At 39.1% G+C, this 21,507-nt stretch overlaps 1 protein-coding gene and 2 long non-coding RNA genes across 5 annotated transcripts in view; 2 read left to right on the forward strand and 1 right to left on the reverse strand.

The window, feature by feature from the left end:
- The window catches only part of prpf3 (PRP3 pre-mRNA processing factor 3 homolog (yeast)), a 30,410-nt gene extending 16,200 nt beyond the window's left edge, over window positions 1-14,210 (forward strand). For 2 of the 3 annotated variants that reach the window (XM_048152223.1, XM_048152224.1), the window contains exons 13-18: window positions 2,679-2,792; window positions 4,524-4,619; window positions 10,375-10,493; window positions 12,966-13,043; window positions 13,156-13,217; window positions 13,405-14,210. In XM_048152223.1, coding sequence (XP_048008180.1) covers window positions 2,679-2,792; window positions 4,524-4,619; window positions 10,375-10,493; window positions 12,966-13,043; window positions 13,156-13,217; window positions 13,405-13,554 — 619 coding nt within the window. In that variant the 3' untranslated portion in view covers window positions 13,555-14,210. The remainder of the gene's footprint in view (window positions 1-2,678; window positions 2,793-4,523; window positions 4,620-10,374; window positions 10,494-12,965; window positions 13,044-13,155; window positions 13,218-13,404) is intronic. The other variant, XM_048152225.1, reaches the window with a different exon arrangement.
- On the forward strand, window positions 677-2,139 carry LOC125243024. Its single transcript, XR_007178963.1, has 2 exons — window positions 677-1,683; window positions 1,783-2,139. It is a non-coding gene; the product is annotated as an uncharacterized LOC125243024 (long non-coding RNA).
- On the reverse strand, window positions 13,655-20,302 carry LOC125243025. The gene is made up of 2 exons (XR_007178964.1): window positions 19,569-20,302; window positions 13,655-15,459 (listed from the first exon to the last, which is right to left on the reverse strand). It is a non-coding gene; the product is annotated as an uncharacterized LOC125243025 (long non-coding RNA).
- Between the last annotated feature and the right edge of the window lie 1,205 nt (window positions 20,303-21,507).

Genomic DNA, 21,507 nt, shown 5'->3' on the forward strand with positions numbered 1-21,507 from the left:
CACACATATATATATATGTATATGTGAGTATGTACATATATATGTATATATACATATATATGTATATCTGAGTATGTACATATATATGTATATATACATATATATGTATATGTAATAAAAATAGTTTAGTTCAGTTAGAGAACAGACACTACACACTAAAAAAACTAAACGTGTGCCAAATGAGTCGTAGCACAGATCAGCAGGAGTCAGATTTCACCTCACTTCACCCATTTCGCCTCACTCTTGACTGACAAGATGATGGTGGAAGATTTGGTTTCAAAGCGAAGTGTAAAAGTGCCCATTTAAGCGAGTTTGTCATTGTACTGTTTTGTTGTTGTTTTTCATTAAGAATAATAATGAACCTACCATTTAAGCAATCGCCACTCCCGAATTGGCACTAATTTGAAAGTGAAAGTAAAATAGCCTATTCCCTAAGGAATTAAACAGTTTGGTATTATACAGATTGAAAGCGTGAATGGTCTTTCTGTGTTTATGTGTGTGTATCCTATATATGCATGTGTGCATGCGGGGCATATATATATATATACAGTGTTTCCCACAGGATTTTGTGAGACTGTGGTGGGTGGACATCGGTCCCTCTAGGGGGGTCCGGGGACATGCCCCCCCGGAGGAAAATTTTGTACATTTTAAATTTAAATGCATAAATCTGGTGCAATCTGAGAGCAAAATTAAGTGACTAGATCAATGAAGAAATTAGTTTTCTTGTAAACAATTTGTGCTCTAATAGTAATTTATTTATTGGTGATGGTAGGGCACATTTGTCGCATACACAAGATATAGTAGGCTAAAAGATAGTTCATAATTGGTCAAACGTGTACAGTATACAATTAAAACCATAAAACCATTAAAAATATGTAGCAAAAGAGGTTACCTTTGTTGAATTAATTTATTAGTGGGAGCCTGTATCTATACATCTGTATTTGTTAAACAATCCAGAATGCACTAAACACATTACTTCATTGTAGAGAAAAAAAACAAATTAATAAAATCATATAATCATTAGCTGACCAATAAATAAATAAGTAAACTAGGTGAGTAGCCTATATAATTCAGGAGCAAAAAGTATTCTAGCCTAATTCTTGGAAAAAACAACTTTGCACAGTAATTTTATAAATCCAAATGATAATAAAAAGTTTAAAATTACTATTTGTATTCTTATGAAATGAAGAAAAAAAAAAACTATTTATATTAGATTTATGTAAATAATTATATGTATTTATATTAATGTAAGATTAAAAGACGCTTATTTTAAATGTATTGTGCAGCTTTTTAATGGGGCAACAAGATATGATAGATACGACAGAATCTATTTGCTCTGACAGAAATAATCTTTCAGTGTGCAAAACCATTATAATATAAAACGCTTCAAATCAGCAGCAAAAAACCGCTAATGCGCATCCCGGGTGCAGAATGATGTGCTTGAAGCAATATGGAGTCGGAGCGTGCAGTTGCGCTGCGCATTGAAAAGTTCACGGTACAAAGAATCCCTGTGTATATCTGCATCTAACAGTTTATTAAACATATGTTTCTTTTCACTTTTAAATTCCAGTTATTGTGCGTGTGACGCAAATTCATAGCCCTTGTGTTGTGCGATCTAACAGACATCCTGTAGCCAGTATGATGACATCGTTAAGAAACAGCAATAAACTCCAACAAGATAAAGTAATTTTATGCAAATCCACAGCCCTTTATCTACATATCAAGTATTATAATGGGAATATATCATATTGGAGAGTTTTACCGTGCTGACTGTTGTTACAGAACACGACGCGCTGCTTGAGTGCTGAACAGAGAATGATTGACAGCTGTGGCAGAGGGAAGACGAGTTTCTGACCGTGAATTTAACGATGTTCTCCCTCACATGAAGCTATGGAATGGCTTCAGATTAATTTGAATATAGTGCACGAAAATTTAATTGGTGCTAGTCTACTTATTTTGCTCTATGACTCCCACTTTTGCCATAAAAAGTGCAATTATCAGACGGTTATTTAAATATCGCTTCAAACCTAATTTCCATTTCATTTTGAGACTGTGGCGGGACAAATTAGAATGTGGCGGGCCGCCACAGTCTAGTCAATGTATGGGAAACACTGATATATGTATGAAGAGTTTCGTTATGAACGAGATAACGTTTTTTTAATTTTAATCTTGTTTTTTGGTTGTGCATTCCAATTAATATCAATTCAACTGCAGTTGGTTTGTTTTGATTTAAACCTTCATAACTTAAAAAATACAGCTAAGTAGCACCATAAAACAAAATAATAACATGATAACATAATAATAAACATGTTTTGACAAAAATGTTAAAAACTGAGTTATCTCGTTTTGCAACGAAACTCTTCTATATATATATATATATATATATATATATATATATATATATATATATATATATATATATATATATATATATATATATATAATACAAAATACATGCATGCAGGCACTATACAAATAAACCCATACATCTCTCTCTCGGCATGAATCCAAATGTTTTTGTTTTTCACATTTTGCATGCTTGGCTTTGGAAAATAAGTCATAACACCTTTTAGATGATTAAAAAAATGCAATTTATATTTTGGGAAATACGGTATTCTGTTCATTTATTTTTGTTTTGCGTTGTGTGCATAGAGTGATGTTTCACTGTGTGTGTTCAGGGCCCATGAGGAGGCAAATGCAGCACGCAAACTCACGGCAGAACAAAGGAAAGAGAAGAAGGTGAAGAAACTTAAGGAGGATTTGAGTCATGGGGTTCACATTGCTGTTTACAGGTACAAAACATGACAAATCAGCTAAAATATTGCATTAAAATGTAATATTTGTGCTGTTACACACACTCACTGAATAAACAGCTTGATTACAAAGTCTTGTTAGCTTGCTGGGTTCTGCTTTAGAGAACCCAATCTCCCACAGTGATTCCATCAGGAGTGTTCTACAGCCGCGCTGCATCCTGATAATCTACAGCTCCACAAAACTGCTGAATTGAATGCGAAAAGAGAAGTCCACAATTCAGAATAATAGTAGTCATCAAAAAAATGGATTATGCAGTGGCCAAAAATGTTAAACAATTGAAAACTATTTTGTAGTTCAGCTTCTTCAAAGTAGCCACCAGATTTCAACTGGGTATTCACACTCTGGGTATTCTCTCAACCAACTTTGTGTGGTTAAGGAGGACACTAGTTGGTTGCTTTTATTTTACTATCAGTCTGCAAATTAAAAACATTAGTCAGGTTAGACACCATGTTGAATTTAACAGATGAAAACGAGGCTGTGAGGGATAGACGTACAGTCTTTACAATGGCACGCACTGTATAAAGGTCCTTGTTACGTCCCCTGGTGGCGTAGAGGTATGGGGGAGACGCACATAATAAATATTTAAACAACCTATAAACTTGGTCTCTGGGAAGTACTGTGGGTGAGTGACACAAGGACAAACAATTTAACAAAAAGTGGTTCGCTGTATTTACAACGGAATATAAGTTTACACAAAAGAAAACACCAACCAAAAATCCCTATTTACAGCTATATACAAAGCAAAGAAATTATAATAAATTGAAACAAGCCACGGAGAAAAAGAAAGTGAGCGGCGCTAAACAAACGAAAAGAACAAAACAAAACATTCAATAACTAATTCCCCGCCCTCTAAACTAACTAAAAACAAAACCAGAAAATAAAGAAATCTTCGGCGTTCACGCCATAACTAAGGCTTCACTAACTATTAAACAAAACTTACATAAGGTTGCTCCCACTCCTTCCCTAATGTGTCTAAACAGAGTCAGTCCTGCGTGTTGGTAAGATGTAAGTCACGTGACATTCTTTCCTTTTCTTGATCTCCGGGCTGATGAAGTTTTCAGTTCAGATAAGACATTCTCTGTAACAAATATTCAAGGAAGCAAACAAGCAAGCGAACCACCACTAAATCACAGCATTGAGCAACAAAACTCCAAGCTCCTCCTCTTCCGTTCTCCACGGCGTCCTTTATCCCGTACCCGATAATGATTGGCTGGTGATTCATCATGACAGACAGGTTATTTGACCAATCACGATACCTGCAACAGAAAGACAGCAGAGAGCGGAAACACAAGAAACCAATACCAAGGGGGAGAAAAACAACCAATAACAAAAAGGGAGGGGGCCACAATCTGAACACGTAACACCCCCACCCTTAAAATCAAACATTATAAATTCCATAATGTTTATACACAAAACTACCCCACTCAGGAGTTACACCCTAGAAAGAGCATCCGCGATCACATTTTCCACTCCCTTCTTGTGCCGAATCTCAATATTATAGTCTTGAACCACTAAAGCCCATCGCATTAGCCTTTGATTTTGGTTGTACATTCGACACAGGAACGTAAGAGGATTGTGATCCGTATACACAACCACAGGATACGAAGTAGACCCAACATATACTTCAAAATGCTGCAACGACAACAACAAAGCCAAAGCCTCTTTTTCAATTGTAGCATAGTTACACTGATGTTTGTTAAATTTCTTAGAAAAGAAACAGATGGGATGATCAATACCTTCCTCGTCCTCCTGCAGCAGCACAGCACCTGCTCCCACTGCGCTCGCATCCACCTCCAATTTGAAAGGTACAGAAAAATTAGGGGCAGACAACACAGGCGAACTACATAACAAATGTTTGATGGCTTCGAAGGCACACTGACTCTCAGCAGACCAGATGAATTCCTTTGCAGGACTAAGCAAATCTGTCAAGGGTTTCGCAACAGAAGAAAAATTCTTACAGAAACTTCTGTAATACCCTGCCATACCTAAAAACCTCCTTAACTCACGACGAGTAGTGGGGGCAGGGAATTCTTTGATGGCAACAACCTTTGCCTCCACAGGACGAACTTGTCCTTTCCCCACTTGCTTACCTAAATAAGTCACTGTGGCCTTGCAGAACTCACATTTAGCCAAATTCAGAGTTAACGAAGCATTAGCAAGTCGTTGAAACACCATAGTCAATACTGACACATGCTCAGGCCAAGTAGACGTGTATACAACCAGATCGTCTAAATATGCACTACAGTTAGGTACATCTGCCATCACCTTATTTACTAACCTTTGAAAGGTTGCAGGTGCATTTCGAAGGCCAAACGCCATAACATTATACTGTAGGAACGAATCTGGGGTTACAAAAGCAGAGATGTCTGATGCCCTGGATGTCAATGGCACCTGCCAGTAACCTTTGAGCATGTCTTACTTGCTAACAAATTTGGCAGAACCCACATTGTCAATGCAATCCTCCATCCTTGGCAATGGGAAGCAATCTGGTACGGTTATAGAGTTCACTCTACGATAATCAGTACAAAATCGAACTGTTCCGTCAGCTTTAGGAACCAAAATGCATGGAGAGCTCCACGGACTAACACTAGGTTTTGCAAAACCCTCCTGCAACAAATACTCAACCTCTTTCCTCATTGTAGCTCTCTTAGCAGCATTCATTCGATAAGAGTGCTGCTTAATAGGAGCGGCATCATGAACATTGATGTCATGATACAGCACGTCAGTTTGCTTGGGTACATCTCCAAATATCTGAGGAAAGCTCTGAAACAGAGTTACAATATCGGCACCTTGCTCCTCTGTCAAATGACACAGCAACTTTGAAGGATCACTTAAAATCTCAGAATTAGACAGTGGCGTAAAAGGCAAAGGATCACCTCGCAATCTCACCTCATCAGCATCAAACTCAGCATTACCAGGAAAAGATGGTACTGACTCACAACTCACCACAACAGATGAAACCACGGGCCCTGTGTTTTCCCCTGAGCCGTGAGACGCTGTCTCCCTGGAATGATAAGCTTTAAGCATATTGATATGACACATCCGTTTTTGTCTCTTACGGTCAGGTGTTTTAATGATGTAATCAGTGTCACTTTTTTTACCCACTACCTCATAAGGACCAACAAAGCGTGCAGACAACGCAGACCCTTGAATCGGTAACAACACCAGAACCTTGTCACCCACTGAAAATTCACGAGACACTGCCGTTTTATCAAAACGTCGTTTCATGCTAGACTGAGCTTCAGCAAGAGCTTCTTTAGCACATGCACAAGCTTCCTGTACTCGTTCACGGAAACGAGCCACATACTCAAGAACGTTTCTTGTGGGACTTAAACTTTTATCGAGACCCAGCATTTGTTCCTTGAGGACTTTCAATGGTCCTCGGACACTGTGTCCAAATACCAGTTCAATTGGACTAAACTGTAGAGACTCCTGAGTGGTTTCACAAATACCGAAAAGGACAAACGGCACACCCTTGTCCCATTCATTGCCTGTCTCCCAGCAGTACTTCTTTAGCATCGCCTTAAGCTTTTGGTGAAACCTCTCGAGCACTCCCTGACTCTCAGGATGGTAAGGACTGGATGTACGATGACTGATACCCAGCGAGCACAAGGTGTTCGTGAACAATTTGGACATAAAATTCGTGCCTTGATCCGTTTCTACGATCTTGGGCAGACCAAACGTAGAGAAAAATTTGACTAATGCTTTAATGACCACTTTAGAAGTAATTTTTCGCAACGGCACTGCTTCTGGGTAACGGGTTGCAACACACATTATCGTGAGCAAGAACTGATGGCCAGTCTTAGTCTTAGGCAGTGGTCCAACACAGTCCACGACCACATGCTCAAAGGGCTCCCCGAGCACTGGGATTGGAACCAACGGCGCGGGAGGAATAACTTGATTCGGTTTCCCCATAATTTGACAGGTAGGGCATGTACGACAATAAACCGTAACGTCTTTTTTAACCCTGGGCCAAAAGAAATGACGCAACAGACGGTTATACGTCTTTGTTACCCCGAGATGTCCCGACATAACATGATCGTGGGCAAGTGAAAGCACATGTGCATGGTACTCTGTAGGCACAACAGCCTGATAAATAGTAGAACACTCTGCATCATCAGCTACTCGAGGCTGCCATTTCCGCATAAGCAACCCGTCTTCTATTAAATATGACGTGTCCCCTTGTAAGTTGGACACCGCATCAAAACGCTTCACTAAAGTCCCATCATCACGTTGGGCTTTACTTAAGTCTTCACGACCTACAGGCAGTGGAGATGTCAGCAAACCACTAACCTTTTCATGTCCAGTTTTGTGAGGCACGTGCTCTCCTGCAGCAACATCACCCTCTGTGCACATAAAGGTGTCATCCAACGTGAACTCCGTCCCCACCTTCTTTATCTGGGCACGAGTGAAGACACAAGCTGGAAAAACATCAGGATATCTCAAAGTTAATTCTTCTGTAACAGAAGTAAGAGCAGGTTTATCCAGTACTTCCAATACTGGCAGCATTCTACCCCCAGCCAAATCATTGCCCAAAATAAACTCAACACCAGGCACTGGTAACGCTGGTCGCACACCTAAGTCCACGAAACCTGCAACCAACTCCGTTTGTAAATACACACGATGCAGCGGTACTTTCAAAACATCCATGCTAATACCTTGCACCAGGATGCTAGAACCCAAGCAGGACTTCTCTGAAAACGGCAACACATCACCACGAATAAACGAGCGCGCAGCTCCAGTATCTCGCAACACTCGCACCTCCACTTGATCGTCTCGTTGGCCGCTGAAAGACACAAAACCTTCTAACAAAAATGGCTGATAAACAGAATCAACAGGAGCTGGAATTGTTTTTATCAAACCAACAGGTTGTGCACTGAACGAAGTTTGCTGTTTCTTTTTCAACATTAAACAATCTGCGATTACATGGCCAATTTTGTGACAATAGAAACACTCACGCTTTTCTTTAGGTGCAGGTGCTTCAACCTTTGTTTTAGGCGCAACAGGGAGCGGCAGAGAACCGGCGGAAATGTTTCTTTCACCACGCATGGTATTAAACACACTTTTATGAGTTAAAGCAAACTCATCTGCCAATATGGCAGCCGCAGATATTTCCGTCACCTTCTGTTCATTCAAATATAGAACGATGCGTTCAGGCAAGCACTTTTTAAAATCCTCAAGGAGCATTAATTCACGTAAGACAGAGAAATCATTAACATTACTTGAAGTGCACCACTTATCAAACAATACACCTTTCTCACGTGCGAATTCAACAAAAGTTTGATTACTAACCTTCCTGTGATTCCGAAACTTTTGTCGGTAAGCTTCCGGCACTAGTTCATACGCGCGTAAGACAGCTGCTTTCACGGTCTCATACTTCATACTATCTTCTATAGACAAAGTGGAAAAAAACTTCCATAGCTTTTCCAACCAGCCTACATTGCAACAGCAACGTCCACACTTCCTTCGGCCAATTTAATGAAGCAGCGATTCTCTCAAATGCACCAAAATAACTGTCTACTTCCATCTCCCTGAATAGCGGCACCAATGAAATGTCTTTACTTACGTCAAAAGCAGTGGTAAACGAACCACACTCTGCCGAATCTTTGCCAGGTGACTCAGAAGTAGATAGGCCAGTGGACCTAGAAGACAGCTTCCCCTCCTCTAACTCCAACCGGCGCAGTTTTACCTCTTTATCAGCCTGAATCTCAAGCCGTCGGATTTCGAGCCGCAGATCAAATTCAGCTCGTCGAGTTTGCGCTCTGTCTTCCGCTTCCATGCGGAGTCGAGCAATACAAACCTTCAAGTTCGCGCTCTCTCTAGAACTCGGCGTGGGCGGTGAAAATGGCTCAAATGGGGGTAGGCCTGCTTTAGCCTCGGCCTCGGCCTCCGCTTCCACAAGCTCAACCTCCTCATCGTCAGCCCCCGCACTTTCACGAGTTGTCATTTCCCCTCTACTTTGATCTGCTTCTCTCACCGACTCGGGCAAATTTAAAACATTTAATTCCGAAAGACCGTCTAATACGACAGTTTTAATTGTTCGTTTCAATGACTGCCGACTAACAGAGATCTGGAAGTGTTCAGCTATTGCCACTAAGTCGTCCTTACGACATTTCTCAAAAAGATCCAATGTCGGATTCTCGATAAAACGATGTACATTCGAGGACATCACGAAGCTTACGACAACGTGCCCTATATACACGACATACAAAACTCAATGCTGCAATACTTACCAACGTCACTTGAATCACTCCACCACACTCGTCCCCAGAGCCAAAACAACAAGCTGCTAACTCCCGGAACTTCCCCAATACTGAGGAATGATCCCGGACCAGCCCCCAAATTATGTTACGTCCCCTGGTGGCGTAGAGGTATGGGGGAGACGCACATAATAAATATTTAAACAACCTATAAACTTGGTCTCTGGGAAGTACTGTGGGTGAGTGACACAAGGACAAACAATGTAACAAAAAGTGGTTCGCTTTATTTACAACGGAATATAAGTTTACACAAAAGAAAACACCAACCAAAAATCCCTATTTACAGCTATATACAAAGCAAAGAAATTATAATAAATTGAAACAAGCCACGGAGAAAAAGAAAGTGAGCGGCGCTAAACAAACGAAAAGAACAAAACATTCAATAACTAATTCCCCGCCCTCTAAACTAACTAAAAACAAAACCAGAAAATAAAGAAATCTTCGGCGTTCACGCCATAACTAAGGCTTCACTAACTATTAAACAAAACTTACATAAGGTTGCTCCCACTCCTTCCCTAATGTGTCTAAACAGAGTCAATCCTGCGTGTTGGTAAGATGTAAGTCACGTGACATTCTTTCCTTTTCTTGATCTCCGGGCTGATGAAGTTTTCAGTTCAGATAAGACATTCTCTGTAACAAATATTCAAGGAAGCAAACAAGCAAGCGAACCACCACTAAATCACAGCATTGAGCAACAAAACTCCAAGCTCCTCCTCTTCCGTTCTCCATGGCGTCCTTTATCCCGTACCCGATAATGATTGGCTGGTGATTCATCATGACAGACAGGTTATTTGACCAATCACGATACCTGCAACAGAAAGACAGCAGAGAGCGGAAACACAAGAAACCAATACCAAGGGGGAGAAAAACAACCAATAACAAAAAGGGAGGGGGCCACAATCTGAACACGTAACAGTCCTAGATTACGTAATTTTCACAACTTTTAAAACTTTCATGGAGTTTTAGTATACTGAAAGTTTTTGTAAAGACATTTCATCAACTGAACAATCGATATGTTGTTAAACAACAGTACAGTCTGTTGAACGCACTGTATTTTATCCCTCATAGCCTTGTTTTCATTCCTGTCAAATTTAATATGGCACTACCCTGACTAAGGTCTATTATATCACAGTCCTAAGTTGTTCTGTCTCGTCACATTCGATACTGTTTGCTCTCATGATTTCAGCTTTAAGTCAGCCTTTTTTTGCATTGTTCTTGGTGCTTGCACACAACAACATACATATAGCATGGCCAGCTTATCTTGTTGTTTACTCAAGTAGTTTATCTGCTTTGCCCACAGAATCCGAAATCTGCATAACCCAGCCAAGAAGTTTAAGGTGGAGGCCAATGCAAACCAACTGTACCTTACTGGCACTGTGGTACTGCACAAAGATGTCAACATCGTAGTAGTGGAGGGAGGTGGGTGAATATGATTGGGAAATCTCTATTAAATGGGCTGCTTGATTATTGCAAAAATTATTATTGAAATCAATTATTTAATATGATTATTGGTGGGTGATATGATCAAAGTCTTATTTCATGATATGTGTAATTTTAGATTAGAGGCAATTATAAATACATTTATCGTTCTTACATTCACCACCAGAATGTCCACCTTTACAACTGAACTCTGTTAAATGCTGTTCAATTCAACAGTTCTCTTCACTAAAAGAAATTCATTTCAAACACTTGATAAGAGCAGTGTGGAAATAATTAACATAACAAAGCTAATGTTTTATGTTAAAGCACAAACTAAGAAAAGAAAAACAAACCTTTAACCTTCAACTAAATTAAGCTTGCTGAATCGCAGGCTATTGTCAAATAAAGTGCAACCAATCTGATGTATTTACAGTGCTTGTTGGCCAAGTTGTCTCCGGCAGGGGCGGGGCTTGGGTAGACGATATTATCGAATATCGCAATATTTTTAAGCCGATAAATATTTTATTGATAAAATATTTTTCACATATTGCCCAGCCCTATTATAAACACAACCAACAAATAAATACAACAGAACAAAAATACAAATTAAATATAAATAATGCTTTAGGTTTTTCAAGATGTACTAACAGTGGTATTTAGATGAGTAATGGCCTACAACAGAAACTGAATAAAGTAATCAAATGTAAAATAACACTGCTGTATACATTAAATATAGACTAATCCTTATTACTACTACAAAAGTTATTCATTCAATAGCAGTGAATGATTTTATCTTTTGTCTTTTGTTGTTTGATTAACATTTATCAAATCTCTCTGTGTGTAACTTTGTGTTGCCATCTTGACCAGGTCTCTCTGGAAGAAGAGATGGCAATATCTCAGTGGGATTCTCCTGGATAAATAAAGGATAAATAAATAGAATAAATAAATTAATTAATGACTGCAGCAGATTTATTAGGCTGCTATCACTTCCAATATACTGTTCCAATATACGGATCCAATATACTGTTGCACATGCATTTTCTTAAATGTTTACAATCACTTAACACATAACCAACTGTGTTAACGAGGATACTCACCAAAATGTAATTTTGTGTGCAAGCTCTTTGGCTGCACTTACACTGGCACAAAAAGTCAGATCTTTTGCTCACATCTGACACAGAATGGAATTAGTTGCACACATTAACACAAAAATCCACACGAGATCCGATTTTTTTTTTTTTTTTTTTTCGCATCCGATCTGAGCCACTTCCAAATGTGGTTTTAAATCCGATACATATCCGATCTCTGGACATGTGACCTACGTCTAAACACACATATCCGATTCCCATTGGAATTTCAAGCCATCACAAGGCGAGGGCGACACGTTTGCTCACTAAAAGGAAGTATGTTGTATTATGAAGCAGACATGCTTGTATGCACTGGCACTGAAAATTCACAGCTTTATTATTGAGGTGGGAACTTTATATGTCTAACGAAAGAAATTGCGCGCACACACATACATTCAGCAGCTGAATTTCCACCTTTGCCCGGTTAATTTAAAAGAGACCGCTGTGTTGTTTTTCTTATAAGCCAAAAGCTTCACTGTAGCTACTCTCCCTAGCTCGCTCAAAATCATAAAAAAAAAAATGGAATTCTAAAACCGATAACTGTTGATAAAATATACAAAAACGTAAATTACCTTTATTTTCCGGTCTATATCCGTTCAGTCAGAATTCGCGCTGCATCCATGACATTGACCGCTGTTAACTTATCCATTCTGACAGGTAGCTAATCATGGCCACTCGACATGAAATATATAAATAATTTTAATAGCACGGCCATTCTAAACCCGAGGGTCTACCAGGTGCATGTAAAACTATCAATGACAATCATTTTGGGGCAGGAAGTAATGTAAACACAGATATCGGATACCAGTCGCGTCTAAATTCAATGTGGATATGGTCAAAAGATCGGATCTGTGCATTAAGACTTGCAGTGTAAATGCAGCGTTTGACCATTTAGGCCCGTATCTGAAGCCCACAGTAGGCTATACACTGCTTATGTGCATTCCGATTAGTCTCGGAGCACACGCATAGAAAGCTGCCAAGGGAACATTATCTCTTTTGCGGCTTCATGCACTTGTATTAACACTGTTTAATATCAAGCATGTCCCACAGTTTAGCAACAGTAGACTGCATTTTACAACACTTATTTATTCGGCTGATTTGGATGTTAAGCTTAGCTTAAGAAGGAACGAAATCGCACTGCTGTGAAGGATAGGATGGTGGCTGGATGGAATGCAGCAGCGGCACAATCGTTTTACCTCGAGTATCTTGTTTTCATAGTCTTTGGAAGCTGAAATCGAAAAATCAATTACAATTAATCGCACAGCCCCTAATCTCTATAGATGTTTTATTTTTATTATTTTCAGAATCATTATTTATCCCTTAATTGACTCCTTCCTCCTTGTAGGACCCAAGTCACAGAAGAAGTTTAAACGTCTGATGTTGAATAGGATCAAATGGGATGAGCCGAATTCCAAAAGAGATGGTAAGGGGAAATAGGAGTGTATGAAGACCAAACATTTATAATCAATCTTTTATGAGCTGTGATTCGGAGTTGACCCTCCATGTTTTTTTTTTTTGTTTTGTTTTTTTTAAAGAGCCTCAAGATTCAGATGATGAGGGTTCCAGGAAGAATAATAAATGCACCTTGGTTTGGGAGGTAAATGCATACCAGTTTCATTCTTCTACAAAGAACATTTACCAAAAATTATGTTGACCATTTCATGGTTTTATAGCTATATAAGTAGACACTGTAATATCAAGTAATACAAAGTAAATAAGTAATTTTTTCTTCCTTTATCTTATTAACCCTTTGTGTACTTAAATGTATCAATTTTATTCCTCAGGGTACAGCAAAGGAACGTAGCTACGGGGAGGTTAAGTTTAAGCAGTGTCCAACGGAAAGCATGGCTAGGGAACATTTTAAGAAGCATGGCACCGAGCACTACTGGGACTTGGCTCTGAGTCAGAGTGTTCTGGAGACAACTGACGACTGATATATAGACTGAACTCTGAAGAACAACAACAGAGGACACAGTGGCATGTGGACCTTGCACGCTTTTTTTTTTGAGAGAGAGAGAGAGAGAGAGAGAGAGAGAGAGAGAGAGAGAGAGAGAAAGGTGGGATAGACTTTGGCAGAGGCAAACATGTATATGTAAATATAGTTTGAGTGTGTAAAAGGATGATTGTGTTTTGCATACCTGCAGTACAGGTGTGAAACAATGCAAGACTTCAGAATGAGCTAGGATGTTAACCCCTATGCGTACTGCTGCAAAATTTTACAGTGGTGTCAGTTTGAACAAGGGTGGACACTGGTTTTGTATCTCTTGTAACAGTTTTATAGTGTAGGCTGTGCCGTCTTTGATCACATGTTATTTCTACCTTGGATCCATCTTGTTTGAATGCAGCATCATGTGCTCTCACCATTTTGATGCAGTCTTTTCAGTAAGTAAGCCTCACTCCTGAAATAAGTTAAATGACACTGTGTAGTTTGTTACTGATTGACCAACATGTTTGAGTGCAGATTCTAGAGCATTGGTTTCAGTATAACACAAAAGTGTTGATTTTAGTGTGGCTGAAGAATGGAAAAGTATCTTTATTTTGGTTCACATATTCAAATGTCCAATAAAAAGTGACAACACATGGCTATTTACATTTATGGCACATTTATTTTTCATGCTCTTATTTTCCCCCCCAATTTCATGTCAAGAAATCAAATGCAAAAAGTGCAACCAACCAAACGTTGATTATTAAAGCTTGGACAAAAAAAGAAAGATTTGTTTCATTTTATATATAACATAATTTCAACAAATTTAAAAGACACCAATTTTAATAAAGAATACCACCTGTGATTTTTGATTTACACAGCCACAGTTAATTGTAGTATCATATCATTATCATTTTATCATTGTATTAACATTCCCCAACAGACCAAGCATTCCTGTAGAATGGTGCATACAACAAATTCATAAGGAAAATTTGTAAATAATAAACATGCTCCATAGCAGATTCCAAGTGGTCAGGTTTAGGGCTTAAAACCAATTCCACCAGTAGTGGGCAAGCACTTTCTCAGTGCAAATATGTATATCAGAGTCCACGAGAAGTATAATCACTAAAATTACGAGACCTTGTATGTTTTTACAACAGAAATTGTTTCTGATTTGACTTCTGACAACAATTTGTTGTGATTGCCCTTTAGTAGATGGAGGAAATCCAACCATTATATAGTGATTTGTTCAGATTAATATTCAGCATTAACAAGCTCAAGTGTTCATGTACATCCAGGCCAGACATCCTGGCAGTTCTATTAAACCACTCATACTGTCTCTTCTGGACCCAGTTGTGATCACATAACTGCTAGTTTAAAGCACTTCCGGAATTCTTGCACTGACTGTAGTGAATTTGTACAGATACTTCAAACTTACATGTACACTCACAGACTAACACTCCAGCACACTTTGTCCCCACTAGAGACTGCCATTCTGGGAATGGTCAAACATAAAGTCTGTTGCTGGGATTTGGTTTGGTTGTAAAGCCAGAAGATGCATAGGTTTTTCTAGCATTAAAGTCACTATGAAATCAAAATTGACAATTCTTATTTTTTATGGAATATTACAGATTTGATTATAAATTGTTTATCCATGCAATTAAATTCATGAGCTTGTATAATCTTTAATCAAAATAACTTCCCCTTCCTCTTGCAACAACATCTCTTCTCTGATGACGTGTTTAATGGTATAGAGCGAGACAAACTGTCATTCACGTGAGATCACAGCAAGAGCAAACGACAATGAACAACATTGAATTCCCGATGGACAAAATCAAGTCATGCCCTATGTTTTTTGTTGTTCGGGAAGCTGTTTCACTCATATACAAACCCCAATTCCAATGAAGATGGGACACTGTAAAACATAAAAACAGAATACATTGACTTGCAAATCCTTTTTGACCCATATTTAATTGAATACACCACAAAGACAAGATATTTAATGTTCAAACTGATATACTTTATTCTATATTCTGATATACAATATTCACTCATTTTGAATTTGATGCCTGTAACACATTCCAAAAGAGCTGGGACAGGGGCAATAAAAGACAGGGAAAGTTGAGGAATGCTCAAAAAACACCTGTTTGCAACATTCCACAAACAAGTTTATTGGAAACAGGTGAGCGTCATGATTGAGTATAAAAAGAAGCATCCCACAAGGCTCAGACATTCACGAGCAAGGAAGTGTTTTTCATCACTTTGTGAACAACTAGTCCAACAGTTTAAGAACAATGTTTCTCAGCATACAATTGCAAAGAATTTAGGTATTTCATCTACAGTCCATAATATCATCAAAAGATTCAGAGAATCCAGAGAAATCTCTGCACGTAAGCGGCAAGGCCATAAACTAACACTGAATGCCCGTGACCTTCAATCCTTCAGGCGGCACTGCAGACATCATTCTGTAAAGGATATTACCAGGTGGGCTCAGGAACACTTTGAAAAACCATTGTCAGTTAACAGTTCGTCACAACATCTACAAGTGCAAGTTAAAACTCTACCATGCAAAGCGAAAGGCATACATCAACAACACCCAGAAACGCAGCCGGCTTCTCTGGGCCCAAGCTCATCTGAGATGGACTGATGCAAAGTGTCAAAGTGTGCTGTGGTCTGACGAGTTCACATTTTAAATTGTTTTTGGAAATCATGGACTTTGTGTCCTCTGGGCTAAAGAGGAAAAGGACCATTCAGATTGTTATCAGTGCAAAGTTGAAAAGCCACCATCTGTGATTTTATTGGGGTGTGTTAGTGCCCATGGCATGGGTAACTTGCACATTTGTGAAGGCACCATTAATGCTGACATATAGGTATAAGTACATATAGGTTTTGGTGCAAAATATGCTGTCATCCAAGCAATGCCTTTTTCAGGGACTTCCCTGCTTATTTCAGCAAGACAACGCCAAGCCACATTCTGCACGTGTTACAACAGCGTGGCTTCATAGTAAAAGAGCGCGGCCTGCCTGCAGACTGGTACTAGACTGGCCTGCCTGCAGTCCAGACCTGTCTCCCATTGAAAATGTCCAAATAAGCCCAAAATACAACAACGCAGACCCTGGACTGTTGAGCTACTGAAGTTGTACATCAAGCAAGAATAGGAAAGAATTCCACTTACAAAGTTTCAACAATTAGTGCCCTCAGTTCCCAAATGCTTTAAATCCATTAAGTGTTGTTAAAAGGAAAGGTGATGTAACACAGTGTTAAAAATACTCCTGCCCCAGCTCTTTCAGAATTTGTTGCAGGCATCACATTCACAATGAGTGAATATTTGGAATCTATTAAAGCTCTCTGGGTTCCAGCAAAATCGGCAAATAGATCAGGGGTGCAAAACTCCTGAAGGGCCACAGCCCTGTAGAGTTTAGTTCCAACCCTGCTCCAACACGCTTCCCGGATAGCAAGCAACCATTCAAAAAATGTTAAGTCAATGTTGATGCATCAATGCCAATTGCATTGAATTAATGTTGAATTTTCAAAAAAAAAAAAAAAAAAAAACCTTCTAAGGTGTTGATACTATATCACTGCTGTTGAATCATTGTTAAAATGAACAAAAATAATCATTGGGTAATATTGTTGAATCAATGGTCTCCCTTGACCAGGTCTCCCTGGAAGAAGAGATTATGATATCTCAATGGGATTTTCCTGGATAAATAAAGGATAAATAAATGGTACAGTGTAATGTTGCTTTTAAATCACTTTTGTTCAAACACTGAAAATACAACTGAAATATTGTCAACATTAAACAATGTTGAGTGAGTTTAACAATGACAAAAAGACAAAAGATCATTCTTTAAAAAGGACAATAGCACTACAACCTTTAAATATATAATTTTTCAGGAATCTTGTCCAATGGTTCAGCTTTTAATACTCTGGCTTACATTAGACTACTGCCTTTTTTCCTTTTGGTTTTCTGAAATCTGAAAAAGGAAGTAGGATGTTGCCAGAGCATGTCAATTTAGTTGTCATGCTACATTCAGGAACGTTAATATGTTAACCACAATATTATTCACTTTTTTGTTTCAATAGAGGGTATGCATCGACGTCACTTTCCCGCCGAAAACGCGCTCCCTCAGCTGGACTGAGTGGCAAAAGAAGCTGCTGCGTGACTGGATTTAATAGGGGAAACTGCGAAAACGCGAGTAAAACAAACGAATTACACTAAAGGTTAGACTCGAAAGTATTTCTTACAACGTCAAATAAACCTAACCCATGGATATTGGCATGCAGCCTGGAGTCGTGTTTCCTGACATTTATATGCATATATAATATATAACAATACAATATATACGGTATGATTTTACCTCAAAATCCAACAATTTTACAATGATAACTGCAAATCCATGTTTCTCTGCCTGGAGTCGAGCTGTTTCTGTGAATTGCAGTGATCAATTTGCTTTTTTTCCCTGTTGCTCTCTGCAGTTTTTAAATGGATTTGTGTCAAAGCTATTTGTACAGTCAGTCACAAAGCTCTTTCCCGTTTTGGATGTGTTTTGTGTGTTTTTCGCGACATTCACGCTGAAACCTGCTGCCGCTCAAGGGGCTCGCACACCGGACGCGAAGCTCAGCGCCGCGACACGTCTTTAAAATTCGAACACATTGTTTTATATTTTTTTCTGAGTCGTAGCTGGGCGCCGCGGACAGGCGCCGAATGTCGCCGCCGGTGTGCGTACACTCACAGAAAACAATGCATTCGAATTTTAAGACGTAGCGAGGCGCTGAGCTTCGCGTCCGGTGTGCGAGCCCCTTCAGTCTTTTGCCACTCAGTGGGCGTGATCGCAGTCGTAACGGTGACGTGACGTCACGTGCATACCCTCTATTGCTCAACACAAAACTTTCTAACTATGATTTAAATATTATTACATTGTTTATTTATTCTATTCAAAATGAATGCTTCCATATCTTTCTTCGAATTCTACAATTAACATTTGTAAATGGAAGCACTATGGAAAGGTTGTTCAATCTTTTAAGCTGAGTTTATCTCCAATCATAAACACACCTGAACCAGCTAATTAAGGTCTTTAGGATCACCAAAAACTTCCCAGCAGGTGTGTTGGAGATGAACACTGCATGAAGGTGGACACCTCTGGCAATTACTTAGGACTTAAATATGGGACAGCTGGGAACATTAATCTATAAACTATATCTCAGCTCATTTTTCCATGAATCTATAGCATTCAAGAGACAACTTTATCCTGTAAAATAACAGTGCTGAGTTTTTTTTTTTTTTTTTTTTTTTTTCCCAATTATAATTTCTTTAAAGCTGCAGATTCACCTTATTTAGAAATGAGTCTCTTTAAATTTCACAACATAACATTTTGTGATTATTTCAGTGGGAACAGGCTAAACTAAATGGGGATCTGTTACATTCCTCATATTTAATACTAATTCAGGAATATGAATGATAACCTGATGGAGTAATAATGCCTAAACCAAACTCCTAGTTGATTACAACAAATCGAGTAAAGCACTTGAAAATGCCCATTGTGGTTTGAAAATGCCAGACTGATACCCCACTGGGTAACACCTAGCATTCCACAGATATATACTTTCGTGAGCTGCTTTGAAACAATCGGTACTGTATAAAGCGTTATATAAATAAATGTGACTTGACTGACTTAACTTGATCTTGTGGTCATCAACAACAAATCAATGTTAGTTCAGTATTACTGTCACCAATCATGTGTCCTGCAGCTTTCATCAACATTTCAATGCTGATACTTTAAACACTGAAATGTAAATCTTAACCAAAATTATGATTTGGATGAAAACTCAGCATTATATCAGTCACCTTGCTATCTGGGATAGTTTTTCAAATAAGCCTAAAAGGCTTGATTAGATGGATCAGGTGCATTTACAGTAATTAGGGTTGAAGTTAGGAACTGAGTTTCGTACCCCTGAACTATGTAACCGCAGGAACCTTATTTGTAGAAACCCCCATTCTTAAATAACATGACCCAGGTATTTTACCTCACTTTGGAAGAAGCAGCACTTCTCCAAATTGGCTTTCACTCTTTCTATCTGTAAAAAGGACAGAAAATACTCCAGGGCCCATTTATCAATAGTGCGCACAAACAGAAGTGTGTGCTAGAACAGTTCCACACAAAGAACCAACTTGTACATATACATAGGAATGTGTGTAAATATAAGCACAGCCAAGCATGCTTACTCAGAGAATCTAGTGGTAGATTGGTGTTACTACAAAAAGAAAATGCTGCTGCGTGTTTCCTGTGTCCTTTAATTGCAAATACTCAATTAGTAATTTACAGTGAGTAACAGCGATTTTAATGTCAAACCATTTCTGGCGGTGTTCTTTCCTCTGACCCAACAGAATTAACAGCTGCCGTTATTTTCTCCCATGTACAATTTTTTCTTTTGTTAGTTATACCTGAAGTGAGTGACCCAAATAACACTTTTCTTCCACTTGGCTGACCAGTACTTCAATTTCTGTTTCTGAGAAGTTTCTCTTTTTCGCCCTCTTTGCCATGATTTCAGTGAGGACACAAACATTCACGTGATTTATAAAGGGTGGTGTTGTCACCATATATGGTTCATTGGAGGCCTTTCTAAATGCAAATGACCATGAACGTGAACGAGCATTGTGCTTAAAGGTGATAGAGAGGATTTTTTCGTCGACTGAGAATCCAGTTTTTGAAATGAGCGCATGCGTAAGAACAACCCCCCTCCTTCACAGCTCATTTCAAAGGAACGCCTCCCGTGCACGAGTATTGGAACACGAGTGTTTACCACCGACATTCGCTGTGTCGTGTTAGTGGATTCATTATGTCGGACTCACCGCAGGTAGCTCACATCTGCAGTTGTTACTCCTGTCTCCTGACAAAAACATTGCATGCAGCGCCTGTGGAGTGTGGAAAGTTACTGGAGTGCGCAGCCGCGCACGTCTCTCACAAGGAGCGTCATGGCAGTGACTGACAAGCCAGAGGGCCAATCCGCGCACGTCTCTCACAAGGAACGTCACGGCAGTGATTGACGACAAGCTAGAGGGCCAATCGTTTACGCGATTGGCTGATGTTTTTAAGGCCCTACCTCGTGCACAGATGATGTATATTAATATTATTACTTTCAGTGCGCCTAATAAATAGTCTTTTATCAGTTAGTAAAGACAGTTTCAAGTAATATTGCAAAAATGTATAAAACAAAACATCCTATTTAGCACCTTTAAGAACATGTGGGATTTATCAACGATGATTACTTACTGATGTGCGTAAGAACAGCATGCGCACATTTGATAAATACACATTTTTTTGTACTTAGGCACATTATAAATTTAATTCGTAGGACAAAATATCGAACCTTTTCTACACATTGTTGATAAATGCCCCAGGTGAGCAAGGTGTTGATCTAAAGAGAAAAAGACTGTAACACCATTAAGGCATTACAAAGGCCACAAAGGGTGAAAAACCACCTGTCCTCGACAGAGCAACCAGGGATTCTTCAATGCATGGTTACAAGAATACATCCTGGTGCATTCTGCTAATCAGAGTCAGAGGGAGGAATACATCTATACCTTTGTTATATAGGCACATTATTAACTAAGGGTATTTTATGAGCTATAAGTTAAGTACATCACAAATCTCCCTCATGAGATACAAACACTGTGGAATATTTATACTGCAGATCCCTTAAGCCGAGTTCAGACTGCACGATTTTAGCCCCGATTTTGGCTCGCCGACAGGTTTTGGGAAATCGCCGACAAATGCCCGAAATCACAGGCAAATCGGTGCTCGTTCACGCGAGTGACAATCACGCAGTGTGAATGAGCAAAGACACGATCTGAGAGAATCGCCGACGAGTCGCCGACGCCCGTGAGATATTTGGCATGCTAAATATCTGGACCTGTCGGCGATTCAAAATCCTGCTGTGTGAAAAGTGTTCTGACTGAAAACTA

The sequence above is a fragment of the Megalobrama amblycephala genome, linkage group LG13 (genome assembly GCF_018812025.1).
Source record: "Megalobrama amblycephala isolate DHTTF-2021 linkage group LG13, ASM1881202v1, whole genome shotgun sequence".
Taxonomy (NCBI): Eukaryota; Metazoa; Chordata; class Actinopteri; order Cypriniformes; family Xenocyprididae; genus Megalobrama; species Megalobrama amblycephala.